This window comes from Procambarus clarkii, chromosome 50, assembly GCF_040958095.1.
Source record: "Procambarus clarkii isolate CNS0578487 chromosome 50, FALCON_Pclarkii_2.0, whole genome shotgun sequence".
NCBI lineage: Eukaryota > Metazoa > Arthropoda > Malacostraca > Decapoda > Cambaridae > Procambarus > Procambarus clarkii.
Genome location: NC_091199.1, coordinates 6,524,214 through 6,541,840, shown reverse-complemented (window position 1 = coordinate 6,541,840; position 17,627 = coordinate 6,524,214). Strand labels below are relative to the sequence as shown.

Sequence of the window (17,627 nt, the reverse complement as noted above, 5' to 3'; positions counted from 1 at the left end):
CGAGTCCGATTTCCAAGCTGAAGCCTCCGGGTCTGACCAGTGGGCCTCCTTTCATCCGGCTTACACAGCTGTGCCGGCCTTTTCTTTTGAGGCCGGTGCTTTGGGGGATGACTCGGCCCTGGGTCCTGCAGTGGAGGATCCTGGGGAAGGGAAAGGGGCAGACTTGGGGGCCTTGGGCCCCGTTGGACCCCGCCTGGGTTTTTTCTGCCCTCTGAGCGGGGCTTACTGTTACAAGGAGTGGGGTTCTCTTTTCCTCCCTCTGCATACGAATTGGATTTGGTGCCTGCCCCTCCCTGGGTTCTGTTCTGTGTCCCTCCGGGTGCGTCGGTTCCGTCTTTCCAGAGGTTTTCGGCTTCCTGCATCCAACCGTCTGCGGTGTGGGTGGACCTTGTGGCTTACCTCCTGTGCGACCCGGATTATGCCTCGGTTATGGATCCGTCTTCTTTCAGGTTTGGGACATCGTTCCCTTTCTTGGCCCGTTATGAGGTTCCGGAGTCATCCTGGCTGGCGGACTGTCCTGTGTTTGCTTTGGAGGCTTGGCATTCCTACTGTCATTCCCGCACACTTGAGTGGCGCGAGGCTTCGACGGTGATTCGGGTGTTCCTGGGGTACCTTGAGTACATCAATGAGTGCCTGTTTGCCCCTGCCCTTTCTTGGGATGTTGGCGTCGTGCAACTCCATGTGCAGGTTCCCTCCCTTTTGGCTGCGCAGGTTGCTGAGGACTTGCGCGCCTGTTGCCTCTTGGCTTCGGCCTTACATTTTTTTCCTCCTGGAGCTGTCTTTGGACTGGCTTGGGGACGACGTGGGGACGCTTGGGGCTGTTCCCGAGTCCTGTGCCTTGGGCTCGGTGGCTCACTCATTAGCTGCCTTGTTGAAGCTCTTTGCGCCGATCCTGTGGGGTGAGGTTTCGCTGTTATATGCTTCCCGACTCGTGTGTTGGCAGGCGGTGCTTGCCTCCTCTCTGGAATCGGCCTGGGCCCTGGCTCTTAGGATGTCCTCTCCTTTTTGCAGATTCTGCCATGGCACAATATTTGCAGGCTGCTTCAGCTAATTGTCGTCCTAAGTCTGACCTGTTGGTTCTCCGTGGGTCCCCAGGAAGGCCTTCCCGGATGGGTCGTGCCAGGTTCGGGGGTCCTCTCATTGAGGTAGGCCACTGGTGCCAGGTTCGGGTCCGTCCCTGCCTTCGGACCCACCTTCGTCTGGTCGGCGCGGTGTTCGCTCTGCGCGAGGGTCGGGGTCTCATAAGGGGTGTTGGCCCTTTCGCGGTTTGCCCCATTGATGGGGCAATGGAGGGAGGCTTGCACTGTTCGTTCACACCTGGTCCCACGATTTGTGGGTGTTTCGGGTCATTTTCTTCGCCTGAGGTGGCGTTGGGTGGCCCCTCCTCCTTCGGAGGGTTTGTGGCTGGCGGGGCAGGCCTCTTCTCCTGCGCTCTGTCGAGTCGTCTTGGAATGGGTGTGCTTGGGCGTGGTCGAACGACGACGTCTATCAGATGGGATTCCCGTCTGTTCCCAGTACTGAAACGGGACTTTGCGGACCTGAGGTTCATTCTGGACTTGTCCCGTCTGAATCTCTGAGTTCATTGCCCCTCCTTTCGGATGACTATGCTGTCCCAGGTTCGGCTCTTGATGGCGCCGGGCTCTTGGATTGTGTCCCTGGACCTCCGGGACACTTATTGGCACGTTCCAATTCTTCCGGGATTCAGGGACTTGCTTGGTTTTGTTGTGGGGCGTCAAGGTTACCGCTTTCATTGTCTCCCATTCGGGTTGAACCTGACACCTCATGTGTTCACATGCCTTACCCGGGTCGTTGTGGCCCATTGGGTCTTTTTAGGTATTCGGGTGTTGGTCTACCTCGACAACTGGCTGGTTTTGGGCTCCCAGCTGGTCCTCTTATCTGCTAGCCAGGGATTTGGTTCTTTCCCAGCTTGCCGGGTTCTGGTTCTTGGTGAACTGGAGGAAGTCCCATCTGGTTCCTCTCATGTTCGGACCTGGCTTGGTCTTGGGTGGGACTTTCGGACCGCTTCCTTGTCAGATCCTCCGGAATCTCTCCTGCAGCTGTGATCCCGCATGCGCCTGTTTCTGGGGGGCTCCTGGGTCATCCAGCGGTTGCTCGAGAGTCTGTGCGGGAGCCTGAACTTTGCGATGATGGTCTACCCACAGGGTTGGGTTTCGCTTCGTCGGCTGTTCTGGTTCCTTCGAAGACGTCCTCTCCACCTCTCTCTCTCTCTCCACCTCTCTCTCTCTCTCTCTCCACCTCTCTCTCTCTCTCTCTCCACCTCTCTCTCTCTCTCTCTCTCTCTCTCTCTCTCCACCTCTCTCTCTCCCTCTCTCTCTCTCTCTCTCTCTCTCTCTCTCTCTCTCGATCGCTGGGTTTTGGCCCCCGGTGTGCCTTGCGTCAGCTGCTGTTGCCGGCTTTCTCTTCGGGTTTTTTCGGGGTTCAGTGCCTTGGCGCTTGCCCGAGCCCTCGCTCAATGTGTTCACAGACGCGTCATCTCTTGACTGGGGCTTTGTGACCAGTGCTCACCAGGCCGGCCAGGGACGATGGGGTCTGTCGGTCCCACAGTACGGTGCGGGAGTTCGCGGTGGTGTGGTTTGCTCTTCGGAGGGTTCAGGTCGCCCGCAATTCGACGATCTAGCTCCAATCGGACTGCTCCTCGATGGTTCATTGCTTGAACTGAGGGGGTTCGATGCGGTCTTTGGCTCTTTGGCGCTGGTCGCTTTGGGTGACTCATCTGCTGAGTTCTCTGGGTTTGGCTCTCCTGGCAGTTCATGTGTGGTGTATCCAACTTCTTGCCCATAACGTTCGTACGTTCGCTGTTCTTGCTGCCATCTTTGGCAACATGTCTGGGCTGATATTCGGGCACGGGGTTTTTGGCAGTCGAACAAGGTCTTGGCTGCACGCTACCTCATGAATGTTCCTGGGCCTAGACGGGCCTGTGTCGCTTTGGGTCGGCAGTTGCAGCCAGATGTCTTGACTTCAGGTTGAGGAGTGAGCAGCGACCGCCTCCCGGGTAAGTCCCTCTACTTTGCTTTCTGTGGGTAATTAACTCCAGGGAGCTTAAGGGGCTCCTCCCAGAAAACCAGTGTTGAATGTAATGAAACGCCATTTTCTGAGCGAGGCCTGGAGGCTCCCCAGCATCCCTTCCCCCAGTCGGCAGTTTTTCGTGTGTTTTGATGTCCAGCCACTCAGAACTGTGGATGGCTAGCACAGGGGTCTGGGGCTACCCCTTCCCCTTCCCCTTCCCAGGGAGAGGGGTAGCGGCGCAGACAGCGGTGCAGCGACGTGTGACGTCATGCTCGTTTGCTTGTTTTTTTTTGGGTATTTCTATCCATTTGTTTGGCTCTTGATAGCAATTTTCAACAGAATAGCAGTTTGTTTTGGGACATACACCTTTCTGCGTGCCTGACCCAGTCAATGGCAGACATAGAATGCTTCCAACCACACAGGGGTTTCTATAGGCCATTGCTTCCCATGCCTCTCTGAGGAGGCCAGGTTCTGGCTCGTGGTCCCCGGTAGGCCACAGAACTCCATACACATGACTGATGCCAAAGTCCGACATTAGCATATCAGCCTGGATAAGCTCCGGGGAGCCGTAGGGTCTCCCCCATCCCCCAGAAAAATATCTGCAGGAGAACAGTTTGCCACTCAAGGCCCTGCTTCTCCTCAATAATGCTCTTGCCCATCCTCCAGGCTTGGAGGATTCATTGATGGAGGAATTTAGTTTTGTTACAGTAAAGTTTCCTTCCTAACACCACTCCTCTACTTCAGCCTATGAACCAGAAAATCATTGCCAATTTTAAGAAACTTTACGAAGAGGCACTTTTTTCGGAAATGTGGCGAAGTGACGGATGCCACAACTCGCCCTCAAAGAGTTCTGGGAAAAAAACATTTTAACATTTGTAGCGCTTTAAAACTCGTAGACAAAGCCTGGCAAGAAGTGACTGTAAGAACCATGATCTCTGGCTGGAGAAAATTGTGGCCTGAATGTGTTTCAGAATGAGACTTTGAGGGGTTTGAGCCTGAAACTGAAGTGCCTCTAGTTGAGGAAATTGTTTTTCTGAGCCAGCAATTGGGCTTGGAGTTGGATGGTGCTGATATTGAGGAGTTGGAGGAGGAACACGGCGAAGAACTGACCACCGAAGAAACTCCAAGCCCTTCAAAAGGAGCAGCAACAAGAGGCAGCTGAGGAAATTTCTTCAGTGGAGGAAGAGGCAATACAGAATGTTTCCTTCCTCAAAAATTAGAAAATGTGTGCAGCATGGGAAGAACTGCAAACTTTTGCTGAACTACTACTCGCCCAAATCAAGCTGCAGTAGGCCGTTGCCTAACCTTTTCAATGCCACTGATGCATCACTACAGATAAATGTTTAAAACGAAGGGAAAGAGAATTTTTAGTGAGACAAACAAGCAGTGAACCACAACCAGGTCCTAGTGGTATGCAGGCAAAACGTAGGAGAGAGTGAACTACAGAGGAGTCATCACTGCCTGATGTGATAATGGAAGGGGACTTCCCCTTCCAAACAGTAACACTTCTCCTCCCCCTGTCATCATCATCATCCATATGCCATCAAGAGTCCTCCATAAAGTAAGATAAACATATGTACTGTATTGTAGTTAAGAGAAAAAAAATGTATTCATTATAAAATGTATTTTTAAGTTAAATTTTTGGTGGTGGGGAACGGATTAATTCAATTCTCTTTATTTCATATATGAAAAATCGTTTCGACTTATGATATTTTGACTTGCAAAATGTCTCTGGGAATGGATTAGCATCATAAATCGAGGCCCCCACTGTGTATATGTATGTATGTATGTATGCATGCATGCAACTGAGGCCTCTCAATTCTGGTAATAATCTAGTTACAAACCTCTGAACTTTCTCCTGTTTCTGTTTATGCTTCACAAGGTGTGGGTTCAATGCTGGAACTTCTGAGTCTAGTATTGGTCTTGCATAGAAATGTGTATCGATTTAAAAACTTGTTTACATTCTTGAATGATGTTTTTTATGTTTGGTAATTTCCTGTATGTTGCTGATGTTATCCTGGTCACATGAACGTATGGGTGTTAATGATGGGATTATGTCTACTACCAGGATTTTCCTTATTTTTTTTATTTTTTTTTTTTTTTTTTGAGATATATACAAGAGTTGTTACATTCTTGTACAGCCACTAGTACGCGTAGCGTTTCGGGCAAGTCCTTAATCCTACGGTCCCTGGAATACGATCCCCGCCGCGAAGAATCGTTTTTTCATCCAAGTACACATTTTACTGTTGCGTTAAACAGAGGCTACAGTTAAGGAATTGTGCCCAGTAAATCCTCCCCGGCCAGGATACGAACCCATGACACAGCGCTCGCGGATTATTTCTTGTGATTACCTTACCCTTAGAGTATAGTTAAATACAGTACAGGTTTGCTATCTCCTTTACCAATTGTCATTACTTTATACTTATCTGGAATTAATTCCAGTAGAATTCTGTGAGGCTCCTTTGTTGACCAGTCTATTTTCATTGTTAAAACTTCTAAGTATTATGTTCTTTGCTCTGGCTCTCCTTACTACTGTGAAATAAGCTATTATCTTGAGGTATGTTTCGTTGCATTTATCATATTCTTCCCTTGGACCTATTAGAAGTTAATGGCGGGTTGCAAATAACACCTGCCATTATCGTCAAGGTCCTCACTGTTATCATACCTAGTACAAAATCCTGCTAGTTGGTTACCTCCGGAATCTCTATCTCCTCAAAGTTATTGTGTCAGTAGGCTCATCCTACTCCCCCGTTTATTGTTTCTTTCTCGCTACATGGTATTCTCTTTGGAATATTGCCTCCTCTATTATGTTTATCAGTCTCTGGAACTATAGTAATATAAGGACACACTCCTCATGCCCCATCTTGCAGCTCTACCTATATTTGTAATGCATCGACATTTGACACATTGTCACAGCTCTAGATAACGAGTCGGCAGCCTTCAAGTAACCTTCAAGACATCTAAGGTGAAGTCAAAGTCAACTTTGAGGGAAATAATAGCCATTGTCTAAACTTTCGAGGCATAAACAATTAGAAAATAACTACCCATGGGGCAAAAATAATAATATCTTACATAGTGCAATGTACAAACCTCTTGTGTTTCCATGTTATAATGTGAATTATTTCATCAAACTCAATATGAAATAAAACTACTTTTAATAACCTTGCTGGAAATAATAGACAGGTAATGAGCACACAAGCTACCCCTTTCCCCCTTAAGTTACAACATTTCACTTATGATACCAAGATATATACCCCCATAGATTACCAGAAGGTGCATATAAAGAATACAATTACAATATCAAGGTACCATGCAAGACACTGCAGGTCTATATAACACTGTGCTAAAATATAACAAACAGCAATTTTCACAAAACTCCTCCCTGAACAGTGTGTTGACGAAACATTACATAAGCAGGCGCTCAAGAGGATAATGTTAAAAGATGGTAACAAGAGACACAGGTGAACACCGTGGAAAATTTTATTGCTACTTCACAAAGTGGGGGACAAACAACAACAATTTGTCATATTCTTGGTTTAAAATAATAGACGAGTGTTAAAAGACTGCAACACCCAAGGTGAACATCTGGCCAGGAGCTGGTGGGGTGCTTCGGCACTGTGCATCGTAACCATTTGCTCAATATGCAAGCTGCTCCACTCACCTAAATAAGGAACATGTTGAACTGTACATACATACAAGTGAGAGTGCAAAGACCCATATTTGATGCTCTACACACTTTAGAAGAATACAAAAACACTGAGTAAAGAAGCCGGCCAAAGCACCTGAGCCATTTACAGAGAGGTCATCCTTCTACCCAGATGGTACAAATGTCATCTACATACACTTCAGTAAATACTTACGATATATTTCAAAATGCAACTACATGTATGCTTAGTATGTAGTATGTACAAATTTGATCTTTTACCTTCAAATGGATATAAATGTTTTAGAAATCAGATACATACTTATAAACGTCACCTGCCCACAAAAAAAAAAAAAAGGCATCCAGTAACTAAAGAATTTTGTATAATTAACCAACCATACAGCATTAAGTAAACAAAGAGGAAACTCCTTAGCCGCCAACTTATCATGCACATAATGTTTTATATTGTTGTGTCACAGTCTTTCAAAAACAACAAAAAAGCATATTTTGGCAGTGCACTCAATCTCAAATAATTCCCTTAAATATGAGGACAAGCAGCCGGCACTTTCGTGCCTACTGGCACCTCGCGAGCAATGGTTCAGACTTTCACCTGAAGAAATTCAATTAAACCATAAGTCATAGTAAGTAAACAGACAAATTTGAATTATTACACTAGAAAAATCCATTACTAGCTTCCAATGGCTCAACCTCAGTCAATGGAAGGATATATTTTGCTTATTCAAGCTTTAAGTATTTGGTACAAATTAATAATAAATTATACTTCAGTGAGCATCCTTGCAAATATAACAAAGAAATACTATATTTTATTTCAATATATAATACAGTATACAGGACACGTGCCAAAATGAGCATATCAAGTTTCAAAAGAAAACAGCGCACCTAAGGAATTCCCACAGTTATTTCCGCACTTCACACAAAAGAAAGTCATGACTAGAATGCAAAGCAAACGGTGCAAAATTTGTAAAGAATGCCAAGGAAAGCCCTCAAGAATGCGGTGAGCATATAAGCAGTAAGACATGGCAGGAATAACTCACTGCTCCAGCCACGACGGAGGTGCGGTGTTGGGGCTGCGGAGTTTGATGTTGAACTGTTTAAGGGTGGCTTTCCAGAGCCGTCTGGTTGCCACTAAAATATGCAGATACAGCATTGTGGAATAGCAATAACTGCTTGTGCATTACTTTCACCTGGAAAACATAAAATATATGTCACATTTTGAAAATGAAAACACAGTACAGCATTTTAATTTTATTTTAATTTGTTGCTGTCTAACTACACTTACCACCTGCATCTTGGTCTAACTAGATTGTTACCATCTGTATCTTTGTGTAACTATTCTATTACCACCTACATCTTGGTCTAACTACACTGTTACACCTGCATCTTTTCCTAGCAACATTGTAACCATCTGTATAATCTAAATTGTCACCAACAGAATATTTGCCTGTCAGAAAATCTTAGCAGAGCCACTCTCAACAAATGACAACAAAATTAAGACGTTCATGCCTAGTGCAAACCATCCAAGAATATTGATTCTTTGCACACAGTTTCATGGGATAGAAAATTAAGTTCTTAAATGCATCCGAAGCCAAAAATATAAATATTTGCTCACAGCCTGCTAGCATACCTCCAAAGTATACTATAATAATTATTACCTCAGTTTCTGCCTTACAAATTTGCATGGTGAAACTCCATCAGGTCCAACCACTTTATTTCTTCCTAGCCTCATGAGTAATTTTTTCCACTTTATCTTGATACCTCTATGTATTCTATGGTGTGCTCTGGAATTGGTATTTGGTCTGGCTCTCTGAAATCCTCATTTTGTACAAACACATTTTTTGGAACTGTTCATTTAGTGTTTCACATATTTCTTTTTCATTCTCAGTAGTCCTTTTCCCCATTCTCAATCACTGGATTTTATCATTTACATGCTGCTTGCTTTTAATGAATTTATAGAAAAGACCTGGAACTGTTTTACATTTGTCTGCTATACCTTTCTCAAAGTTCCTTTCTGGCTCTTTCCTCACTGCTGTGTATTTGTTTCTTGCTTCTCGTGCTGGTATGTTTGTGGGTTAGGCCTCTTCTGATACTGAAACCCATTTTCTTGTCTTTTCCTCTCTGGCCCTCTCACAATTTCTGTTGAACCAATCCTGTTTTCTGGTCTTTCATTTCTGTTTTGGTATGAATGTTTGTGCCTTCATCGTATATATTTTGCAAAATTTGCCATAAATCTCATTTACTTCCTTGCCTAAACAAGTTTGTCCAATTAAACTCATTAAAGAATTTTCTAAGTTCCCCAGTGTCCTCTCTTGAAATCTAGTTTATCAACTATCTCAATGTCCCCATTCTTTTCTAGATTATATCGCAAAGCAAATTTAATTTCCAACAGAACATGATCACTCTTTCCTGAGGGAGGAAGGTACTGGATGTCAAATATTTCCTCTTCTTCCTGGTGAATATTAAATCCTGTATTAACGGAACATCCCCTTCCCTCATTCTTGTGGCCTGCTTGATGTGATGATACATGAATGTCTCTAGAATGAAATCTACAAATCTGCATGTCTAAATGTCCTTCACTCTTGCTTCGTAGGCCTTCCAGTGTATTGCTTTCAAGTTGAAGTTCCTCAGTACCAACAATCGTGATTTATCTTAACTGCTTTTACTATAATTTCTCTCATAACCATAATGAGGCTGCCTCATTTGTCATATAGTTCCTCCTTTGCCCATATATTGCTTGCTGGTGGGCTGTAGGCCTTTATGATTATCAGTTTAGCATCCTAATTCCAAACCTGCAATGCCATTATGTCATCTTCGAGAGTTTTTGATTATTAACTCTCTTACCTTCAGGTGTTCTTTCACCAGCACAGCCACTCCTTTCCCCTTCCTAGTTTTCCTGTCATGTCTCCAAACTAAGTAGCCCCTTAAAATACAACCTCATATAAAATATTTTCTTCAAGTTTCGCTGCTGTCGGTGCAACAATATCTGGGACCTTAAGCTGAATTATATCTTTTAGCTCCAATATTTTTTATCTTACTCCATCCATGTTGATATGCGAAATAACCACATGTAAAGAATTAGAGAATGCTGAACCCATTTTTGGCTCAATTTGCCATCATCAGAGCAAGATAAAAAGTGAAGAGGAAAATGTGGTGGGCCAGGGAAGTGGCAGGTCATCTGACCACCAAGAGTTGGGGATGAAACCTTACTTTGGTATATACAATTTTCAGGAACATGTTCCCTTTTCCTTTGTCCTTTACTCCCCCTTCCTATAATGATTTTATTGCTTTGTTTTCATGTACCATTTCACTAGCTTTCCAGTCCCTAACACTTTGTAGGAAGAAAAATTTATTTTTTTCTTCATTTCTATTCCCATTTAGACGTTTCACTTCATCGAGGTTTGTATTCACCTTTTCTCTGTCTTCCTTTGAGAGGTCTTGTCTTACTGACCAAAGTTTGTCATCCTCATCACACTGCAATTACCTGATATTTCTAATCACTTCCGTCATTTGTTTCACTCCATTAAATGTCAACCTTAACGACTTTTGTCTTTCTCATATTTTCCTATCCTCCTAAAATCACTGACATTTTCATTTGAATTGAGGCCTTCCTCTAAACCTACTGTTTTCTCAATGATTTTCAACTCTACTACTGCTGTCCACCCTAGATGATAATTTCCTTTTCTAAACACCCAAAAATTATTATGGACTTACTTCCACAATATCTGCAGCGTTTTGTACTAATTTCGGCTTCCTGTTGGTCATTTCTGGTTTTGACTTTCAACACACTTCCTTGATCGTCTTTCTCTCTTTTACAACTTGCGCATACGTCTCCCTAATTCCCTCTTTGTACTTTCTAGTTCTTTATTAACCTCCTCTATGCGAGTTGTCAATGAAGTTTCTCTTTGCATATCTTTGCCTAAACTATGTTAGCCCTCTGGGTTCCTTGGATTTGTCCACCATATAAATATTTTCTTGTTAATTTTGTAAAATTCACCATTCTTCACTTTCCATACCTCATTTTTCTTCTACTAGTTCCTTGATTTGTTCCTCCTGAATCTTTATCTTGTCCTTTAAAGCGGTAATTTTCTTACCTTGCTGAAGAACATTTCCTTTAATGGGTGAAACTAACTCCTGAGAGCTCCATTTTCTTCTAATTCAATTACTTTTTCTTTATACTTTTTTAGCATGTCCTCAATAATCTGCATATCAATACTTTAGCATGTCCTCAATAATCTGCATATCAATACTTTAGCATGTCCTCAATAATCTGCATATCAATACTTTAGCATGTCCTCAATAATCTGCATATCAATACTTTAGCATGTCCTCAATAATCTGCATATCAATACTTTAGCATGTCCTCAATAAACCTGCCAAGAAAACCTCCTTTCATTGTATCTTGGTGAGAATTCTTCGAAACATTCATCTATTGGTATGTTTACAGTCCGGTGGTAGCGGCCATCTTTGTTATTGACAACTCTTTTTGTTTCGGAATATAAACTTTTCCAACACAGAATTTTCACTCACAAATCACTTCTTGTACCTTATTTCTTTTTAACTCCCGTATGCCTTTATGTAACCTGGGACACCACTTACAGCCCTCAACCATTCCCAATACCTAGGCAGTTTGATATTCCTGGAGCCTGCTGCAGAGCATCCTTGCTTGGATGTTTCCTACTAAAAGAAGCGACAGGTAGGACAACATGACTAAACAACTTACCCTAAATGAATGAGAGTTATAAACTGCAAGCACAGAAAAGTATGGTTAACATGTTCATTGCACAAACTTCTAACTAGGCCATTATCTCATCTAAAATTATTAGTACAGTGCACATTATTAACCCTCATTATTACCATAATTCCAGCTTTCAAGTGGTAAGGCAGCATCAGCATGAGAAAGATAGGGAAGCAATATAGGAAAAAAGATTAAAGATATTAAAAAGAAACCACAATTTCTTACTCTCTAAACACTCACAGAGAACTAGTTATTCCCCATTACAGTACTACACAAAACACACCTTATTTTCATCCAAGAATTTAAGTTTAATGGCTACATCTGCTCTGAGTCTATCATAGTGAGCCTTGTGTCCATTGAAGTTTCTCTGGGCTTCTTCCAACTTGATGGAGCTAATTTCTGAACGTGGCTGTTGTGAAAGCATCTCCAAGTCACTCCGGTAAGCATCATATTCAATCCTGAGTAAAGAAAGATACAAATATAAAATATGCCCACCATTTTACCTAACACACACACACACACACTACACACAACTGACAGCGATATACCCATTATTACTGCCTCCTATCTTGTGTTCCTGGTGCTTATCTCAACAATAAAAACTCTGCTACTATTACTTGTCACCTATCTACCCACAGCAAAATCAAAATACATCCTAAACTTTATCAAGACAGAGTTGGTAGCACGAGAACCTGTATATCCTCGATCCCAGTTTGATTTTAACAATTTATCTTAGAGTACTGCAAGTACAGTACTATACCATAGTTTCAAACCATTGTGAATACGGCATTAACTTGATTACATTGTTTCTGAAGTTGGGGTGTAAGGTGTAGGACCACTCTGCCCTTCCACCCAAGTGCTTGAGTAACTCTGCCCTTCCACCCAAGTGCTTGTGGGACCTGTTATGATCCCAGGTAGCCGAAAAAACGAGTCTCTCCTTTGAGAATTATTCTATCAAGCCTGACCTGACTAGGAGGTCGGAAATACAGACATGAAGATTCCTATGTAAAAAATAATTGGGTAAATTTTACGCAGAGTTTAAGATCATGGGCAGTGAATAAGAAAACAGATAAATGACTGGTTAGGAGATGTGGATAATTTGCTGGAGGCGTGAGGCTCGCTTCTGGAGGGCTTTGACCTCACTCGAGCGCCAAACATCGCAGGGGGAAGCCGCGCTCCGTTCGAGCTCCCGTCAGAAAGGAACCCCTAGTGATATATCTCCAAGAGAAGAGAAGTGTGCAGACGTGCCAGCTGTGGAACTGAGCTGGGAACGTTGTGGTCTCAAGTCCTGGACGGCGAGGAGTGTTTATTAAGCCGCCCAGAGACATTATCGTAGGCCGTTGGAGTGCCCTGACCAGGCTCTGTCAGAGGGAGGAGCGCCCTCGACCAGACAATCTGTGGTAAGCACAATTTAAGCCAGTTCATAGTGATTGCTTGTAGTTGGTCGTGTGCCAGCGACAGTAGCAATGTTTATTGATAAGTTAGACATGTTTTGATAAGGCAGAAGGCCTAAAATAAGAGTGGAGAGGGAGGAACACGGAGCGACGTCCGTCCCCTCTGAGCGCTGGCAGGTGACTGAAAGTTCCTGGCGGCTGAGGACCCTCCCAGAGTGAGTGAGGCCCGCCGGGCAAGGTGGAGCATGGACCAGCCCAAAATGGGGGAGTCCACTCTCACTGTATGTAGAGAGCAGATAGATGTTGGAGGCAAACATATTGTGTGGTTATTTTTGTTTAAGAGTTTAAGGGGAAACATTTTTATTGCCCAAAATGGGGGAGTCCACTCTCACTGTATGTAGAGAGCAGATAGATGTTGGAGGCAAACATATTGTGTGGTTATTTTTGTTTATGAGTTTAAGGGGAAACATTTTTATTGGAGTGTCAAAGGGTTGCAGGTTTGTCTTTGGGAAGAAGTTGCTGAGAACTTCAAAGCCACCACAGAGGGAGTAGTTGACGAGACTCCAAGGTAGTGGAGCAGAGGACCTCGAGCTGTGAGGAGAAGCAGTGAAGAGGAGTGTCACGTGCTTCTGTAGAGGTGGTGAAGCACCACAGTTGTTCGAGGAAACTTCATGGTGTAGCAGCCAGGAGAGCTGTGGAGGACCCTAGTAGAAGTATTGAAGCACCATAGTTGTCCAAGGAAACTTCATGGTAGCAGCCAAGAAGTGCTGCAGAGGATCCTGGTAGTTAAACCCGGAAGAACCTGAAGATATCGGGCTAGTGAACTTCCAGATGTGGAAGGGAAGTTCTAAATGATTACGTGTATGGAGGTAATCGAGTGTTTGGTTGTCATTAGCATGCAAGATGCAGTGAGAGGTGGGTGATTGTTTGCATTCTTATGTCAAGGAGTGTTTTATACTGAAGTTTAGAGTTACAATCGTAGGCTGGATTACCTACAGATGTATGTGTTCTAGGACTGATGGAGTGATCGATTGATCATTGTTGTGTATCAAGGAACATTTATACTGATATATGTGTTATTGCATTCATATGCTGATTTTCCTTGTACATGTTTATAGATATATATATTCTCTTGCTGATAGTGCAACATTGTATTATAGGACTTGACCTACTTGAGGAGGTTGGTAATATTAGGTGGTGAATCAGGAGATAGAATACCACTTGATAAGCTGATGATAGAGCCCTGATGGTGTTGGAGTGCAACCTGACTGAAATAGTATAGAGTGTAGGATTCATTATTATTATATGTGTGTATGTATTGTGTATGTGCTCTGTCCAGTAAATGTATTCCAATTTACTGGTGTTTGATTGTGTCCTAGTGAGGCTTCCCAGGAAGTAGTAAAGAAGGGGAGAGAGAGAGAGAGAGAGAGAGAGAGAGAAAGAACCAAGAACCACTGCTGTGGACAGGGCAGAACAGAAAACTAATAAGTCAAAGGGGATTGAGGAGATCATATCACACAAGGAGAGAGTGGGGAGTCACAGCGGCTTGAGTGGGTGTGTGCACATGACAACGAGGCCAAGTTTTGGAGCCGCATCCCCTAAATGTGTGACGTTGAGCCCCCTCTCCAAGAGCCAGAAGTGCCCAGTGTGATCTCCTGGTAAAGTATAAGCACTCTACCAAGTTGTGGGTTGGGTTGTCCAAAAAGAAGGATCAACGACGACAACACCACCAACCCACCACACTATAATAGACCACTCTGCTCTTCCACCCAAGTGCTTGTGGGACCACTCTGCCCTTCCACCGAGTGCTTCTGGGACCACTCTGCCCTTCCACCCGAGTGCTTGTGGGGACCACTCTGCCCTTCCACCCGAGTGCTTGTGGGACCACTCTGCCCTTCCACCCGAGTGCTTGTGGGGCCACTCTGCTCTTCCACCCGAGTGCTTGTGGGGCCACTCTGCCCTTCCACCCGAGTGCTTGTGGGGCCACTCTGCCCTTCCACCCGAGTGCTTGTGGGGCCACTCTGCCCTTCCACCCGAGTGCTTGTGGGGCCACTCTGCCCTTCCACCCGAGTGCTTGTGGGGCCACTCTGCCCTTCCACCCGAGTGCTTGTGGGACCACTCTGCCCTTCCACACGAGTGCTTGTGGGACCACTCTGCCCTTCCACCCGAGTGCTTGTGGGACCACTCTGCCCTTCCACCCGAGTGCTTGTGGGACCACTCTGCCCTTCCACCCGAGTGCTTGTGGGACCACTCTGCCCTTCCAACCGAGTGCTTGAGGGACCACTCTGCCCTTCCACCCGAGTGCTTGTGGGACCACTCTGCCCTTCCACCCGAGTGCTTGTGGGACCACTCTGCCCTTCCACCAGAGTGCTTGTGGGACCACTCTGCCCTTCCACCAGAGTGCTTGTGGGACCACTCTGCCCTTCCACCCGAGTGCTTGAGGGACCACTCTGCCCTTCCACCAGAGTGCTTGTGGGACATACATAAAAACTTGGACTGGCTTCAGTAGGGGCCTCCAGACTTCCTGTGATTTCAGTAGAAATCAGGTTGAACGACTTTTACAAATCAGTGGTGGTCCACTAGTAGAGTATGCGACTGGCAATGCCGGGCTCGTAGGTTCGTGCCACCTCACAGCCCTGGTGGATTTTCTTATTACCTTGATTGCTAAAACTAAGTAGGATAATCTGGATCAAACTATCCTCTACTTGAGTGACTCTACTTGAGAGGCTAGGTAAAAGATGGACTGGTGTACTGTACCAGTTTGGGCCTTCCAGAATCGATGAAACCAATTTGTTATCCAATTCCTAGGATTCAGGCATTAGGCCAGGTACTGGACCAGTTAGGTTATTCAGCACCAAGTATTCCATAAACATGATCTACCAGTTATTTTAGCTAAGCTCAACACCCTATTTTGTTAACATTAAATTGCTTCTGAAAATCTTTCCTCCCTTTTAAAAGCTTATATAAATGTGATTTTAGTGATTTTAAGTGTTCTGAATATATTTTCTGCCTTATTTTTGTTTTATCTGTAAATTTAGAAATGCTGTTATTTATTTCTGTATAAATGAGAATTAAACAATTCTTGTATTAAAAACCACAAGTCTGCACCTGCAACCCCTTTCCCCACTGACAACTCCATTTATCCTAACTAACAAGTCTTTCAAGAGGCGCAGTATTACAGACTATGCTAGAGCCATGGTATAAAATGTTGGAATCCTCTACATGTTCGACATGCTCTATCTACTACTTGGAATATGTTGGATAAGAATGAGTAACTTTGTTAAACATGAAGAGCCCTTAGTACAACCGTGTTCTGCAACCATTATTGATATTCGTCTTTCAAGATGATAATTGCTAAAGGCATTCATGAACAATTCAAGTTAGAGTATTTTCCTAAACACACATTCAGTTAATTGGCCAATAGTTCAATACAAGTGATCTATCTCCCCTTTTTATAAATTGGCACTACATTTGCAACCCACCACAATTCTGGCACTATGATTGACTAAGGATTTATTAAATATGCAAAACAAGGGCTCACTAAACTCATCTTTACATTACTCTTTAATTAACCCTTAGACAGTAGCTAGAGCAAAATGGTCTAGCTACTGTCTAAGCCCAAAAAACCAGCGTTGACTGTAATGAAACGCCATTTTCTAGGCAATACCCAGAGGCTCCCAAGAGCTATCCAGGCTGATATGTAACTATTAGCTTTCTGGCATCAGTCAAAGTGCATGCAGTTCATGCCTACCAGGGACCATGAGCCAGAACCTGGTCCCCTCATAGAGGCGTGAGGAGCAAGGGCCTATAGAAGCTTGTGTGGTTGGGAGCATTCTTCTATATCTGCCATCGACCAGCTCTGGCATCCAGAGAGATAGGCGCCCCAAAACAAACCCCTATTCTGGTGCAAATATTGCTATCGAAAGCCAAAAGAGTGGACAGAACTCCCCAACGAAAATTAGCAAACGAGCATGACGTCATCACATTGCCGCGCCGCTGTCTGCGCAACCCCCCCCCCCCTCCCCGGGACAGGAAAGGGGAGCCCCAGACCCCCAGATCTAACCAGCAGTTCTTAGGTTGGATGTCAAAACACACGAAAACACTGCTGACTGGAGGGAGGGAGGGATGCCAGGGAGCCTCTGAGGCTCACCCACAAAATGGCGTTTCATTACATTCAACGCTGGTTTTCTAGGGGAAAGCCCCTTTGGCTCCCCCGGAGCTAATTACCCAAAGACAAGGAAAACACAGAGACTTACTCAGGAGGCAGTCAGTCCTCTCTCCTCAACATGAAGTCAAGATAACTGGCTGCAACCGCCGACCCAATGCAACGCAGGCCCTACCAGTTCCAGAGACATTGACAAGATAGCATGCGGCCAGGACCCTGTTCAACCTCCAACAACCCTGTGCCCGAATGTTAACCCCAGGACATGTTGCCAAAGACAGCAGTCAAAGCAACAAACTTATGAACATCATGGGCATGGGAATAGACCACAGGCTGGCTAGACTTGATAACCCTGCGGACAACCTGAGAGACCCGAGCCCGGGAACAGGGAAGGAGGGAAACTGAGTCGACCCAAAGCGCATCCCCAGCCACCAAAGCCATGGCGCGCAAATAATGGCGGAGAGCCGCAACCAGATACAGCACATGATGAACCCCCGGCCTGACCAATCACATCAACAACCCAAGGACCCCTCCGGAAAGCAGCTGTCTCATTGTTCGCCAGAAAAGAAGGAGACGGCTGCAATTGAACAAACCTACCAACAGGACCGAAGGAGCAGAAGCCCCTGCGCCGGAGGTGAGCATGAAGCT

At 44.8% G+C, this 17,627-nt stretch overlaps 1 protein-coding gene across 1 annotated transcript in view; it reads right to left on the bottom strand.

Annotated features, from left to right (window-relative positions):
* Positions 1-6,489: 6,489 nt before the first annotated feature.
* Positions 6,490-17,627, bottom strand: part of Arfip (ADP ribosylation factor interacting protein arfaptin) — a 29,529-nt gene continuing 18,391 nt past the window's right edge. The window contains 3 exon segments of the mRNA XM_069303400.1: positions 6,490-7,793; positions 7,795-7,875; positions 11,707-11,881. Of these exon segments, the coding sequence (XP_069159501.1) occupies positions 7,722-7,793; positions 7,795-7,875; positions 11,707-11,881 (328 nt within the window). The 3' untranslated portion in view covers positions 6,490-7,721.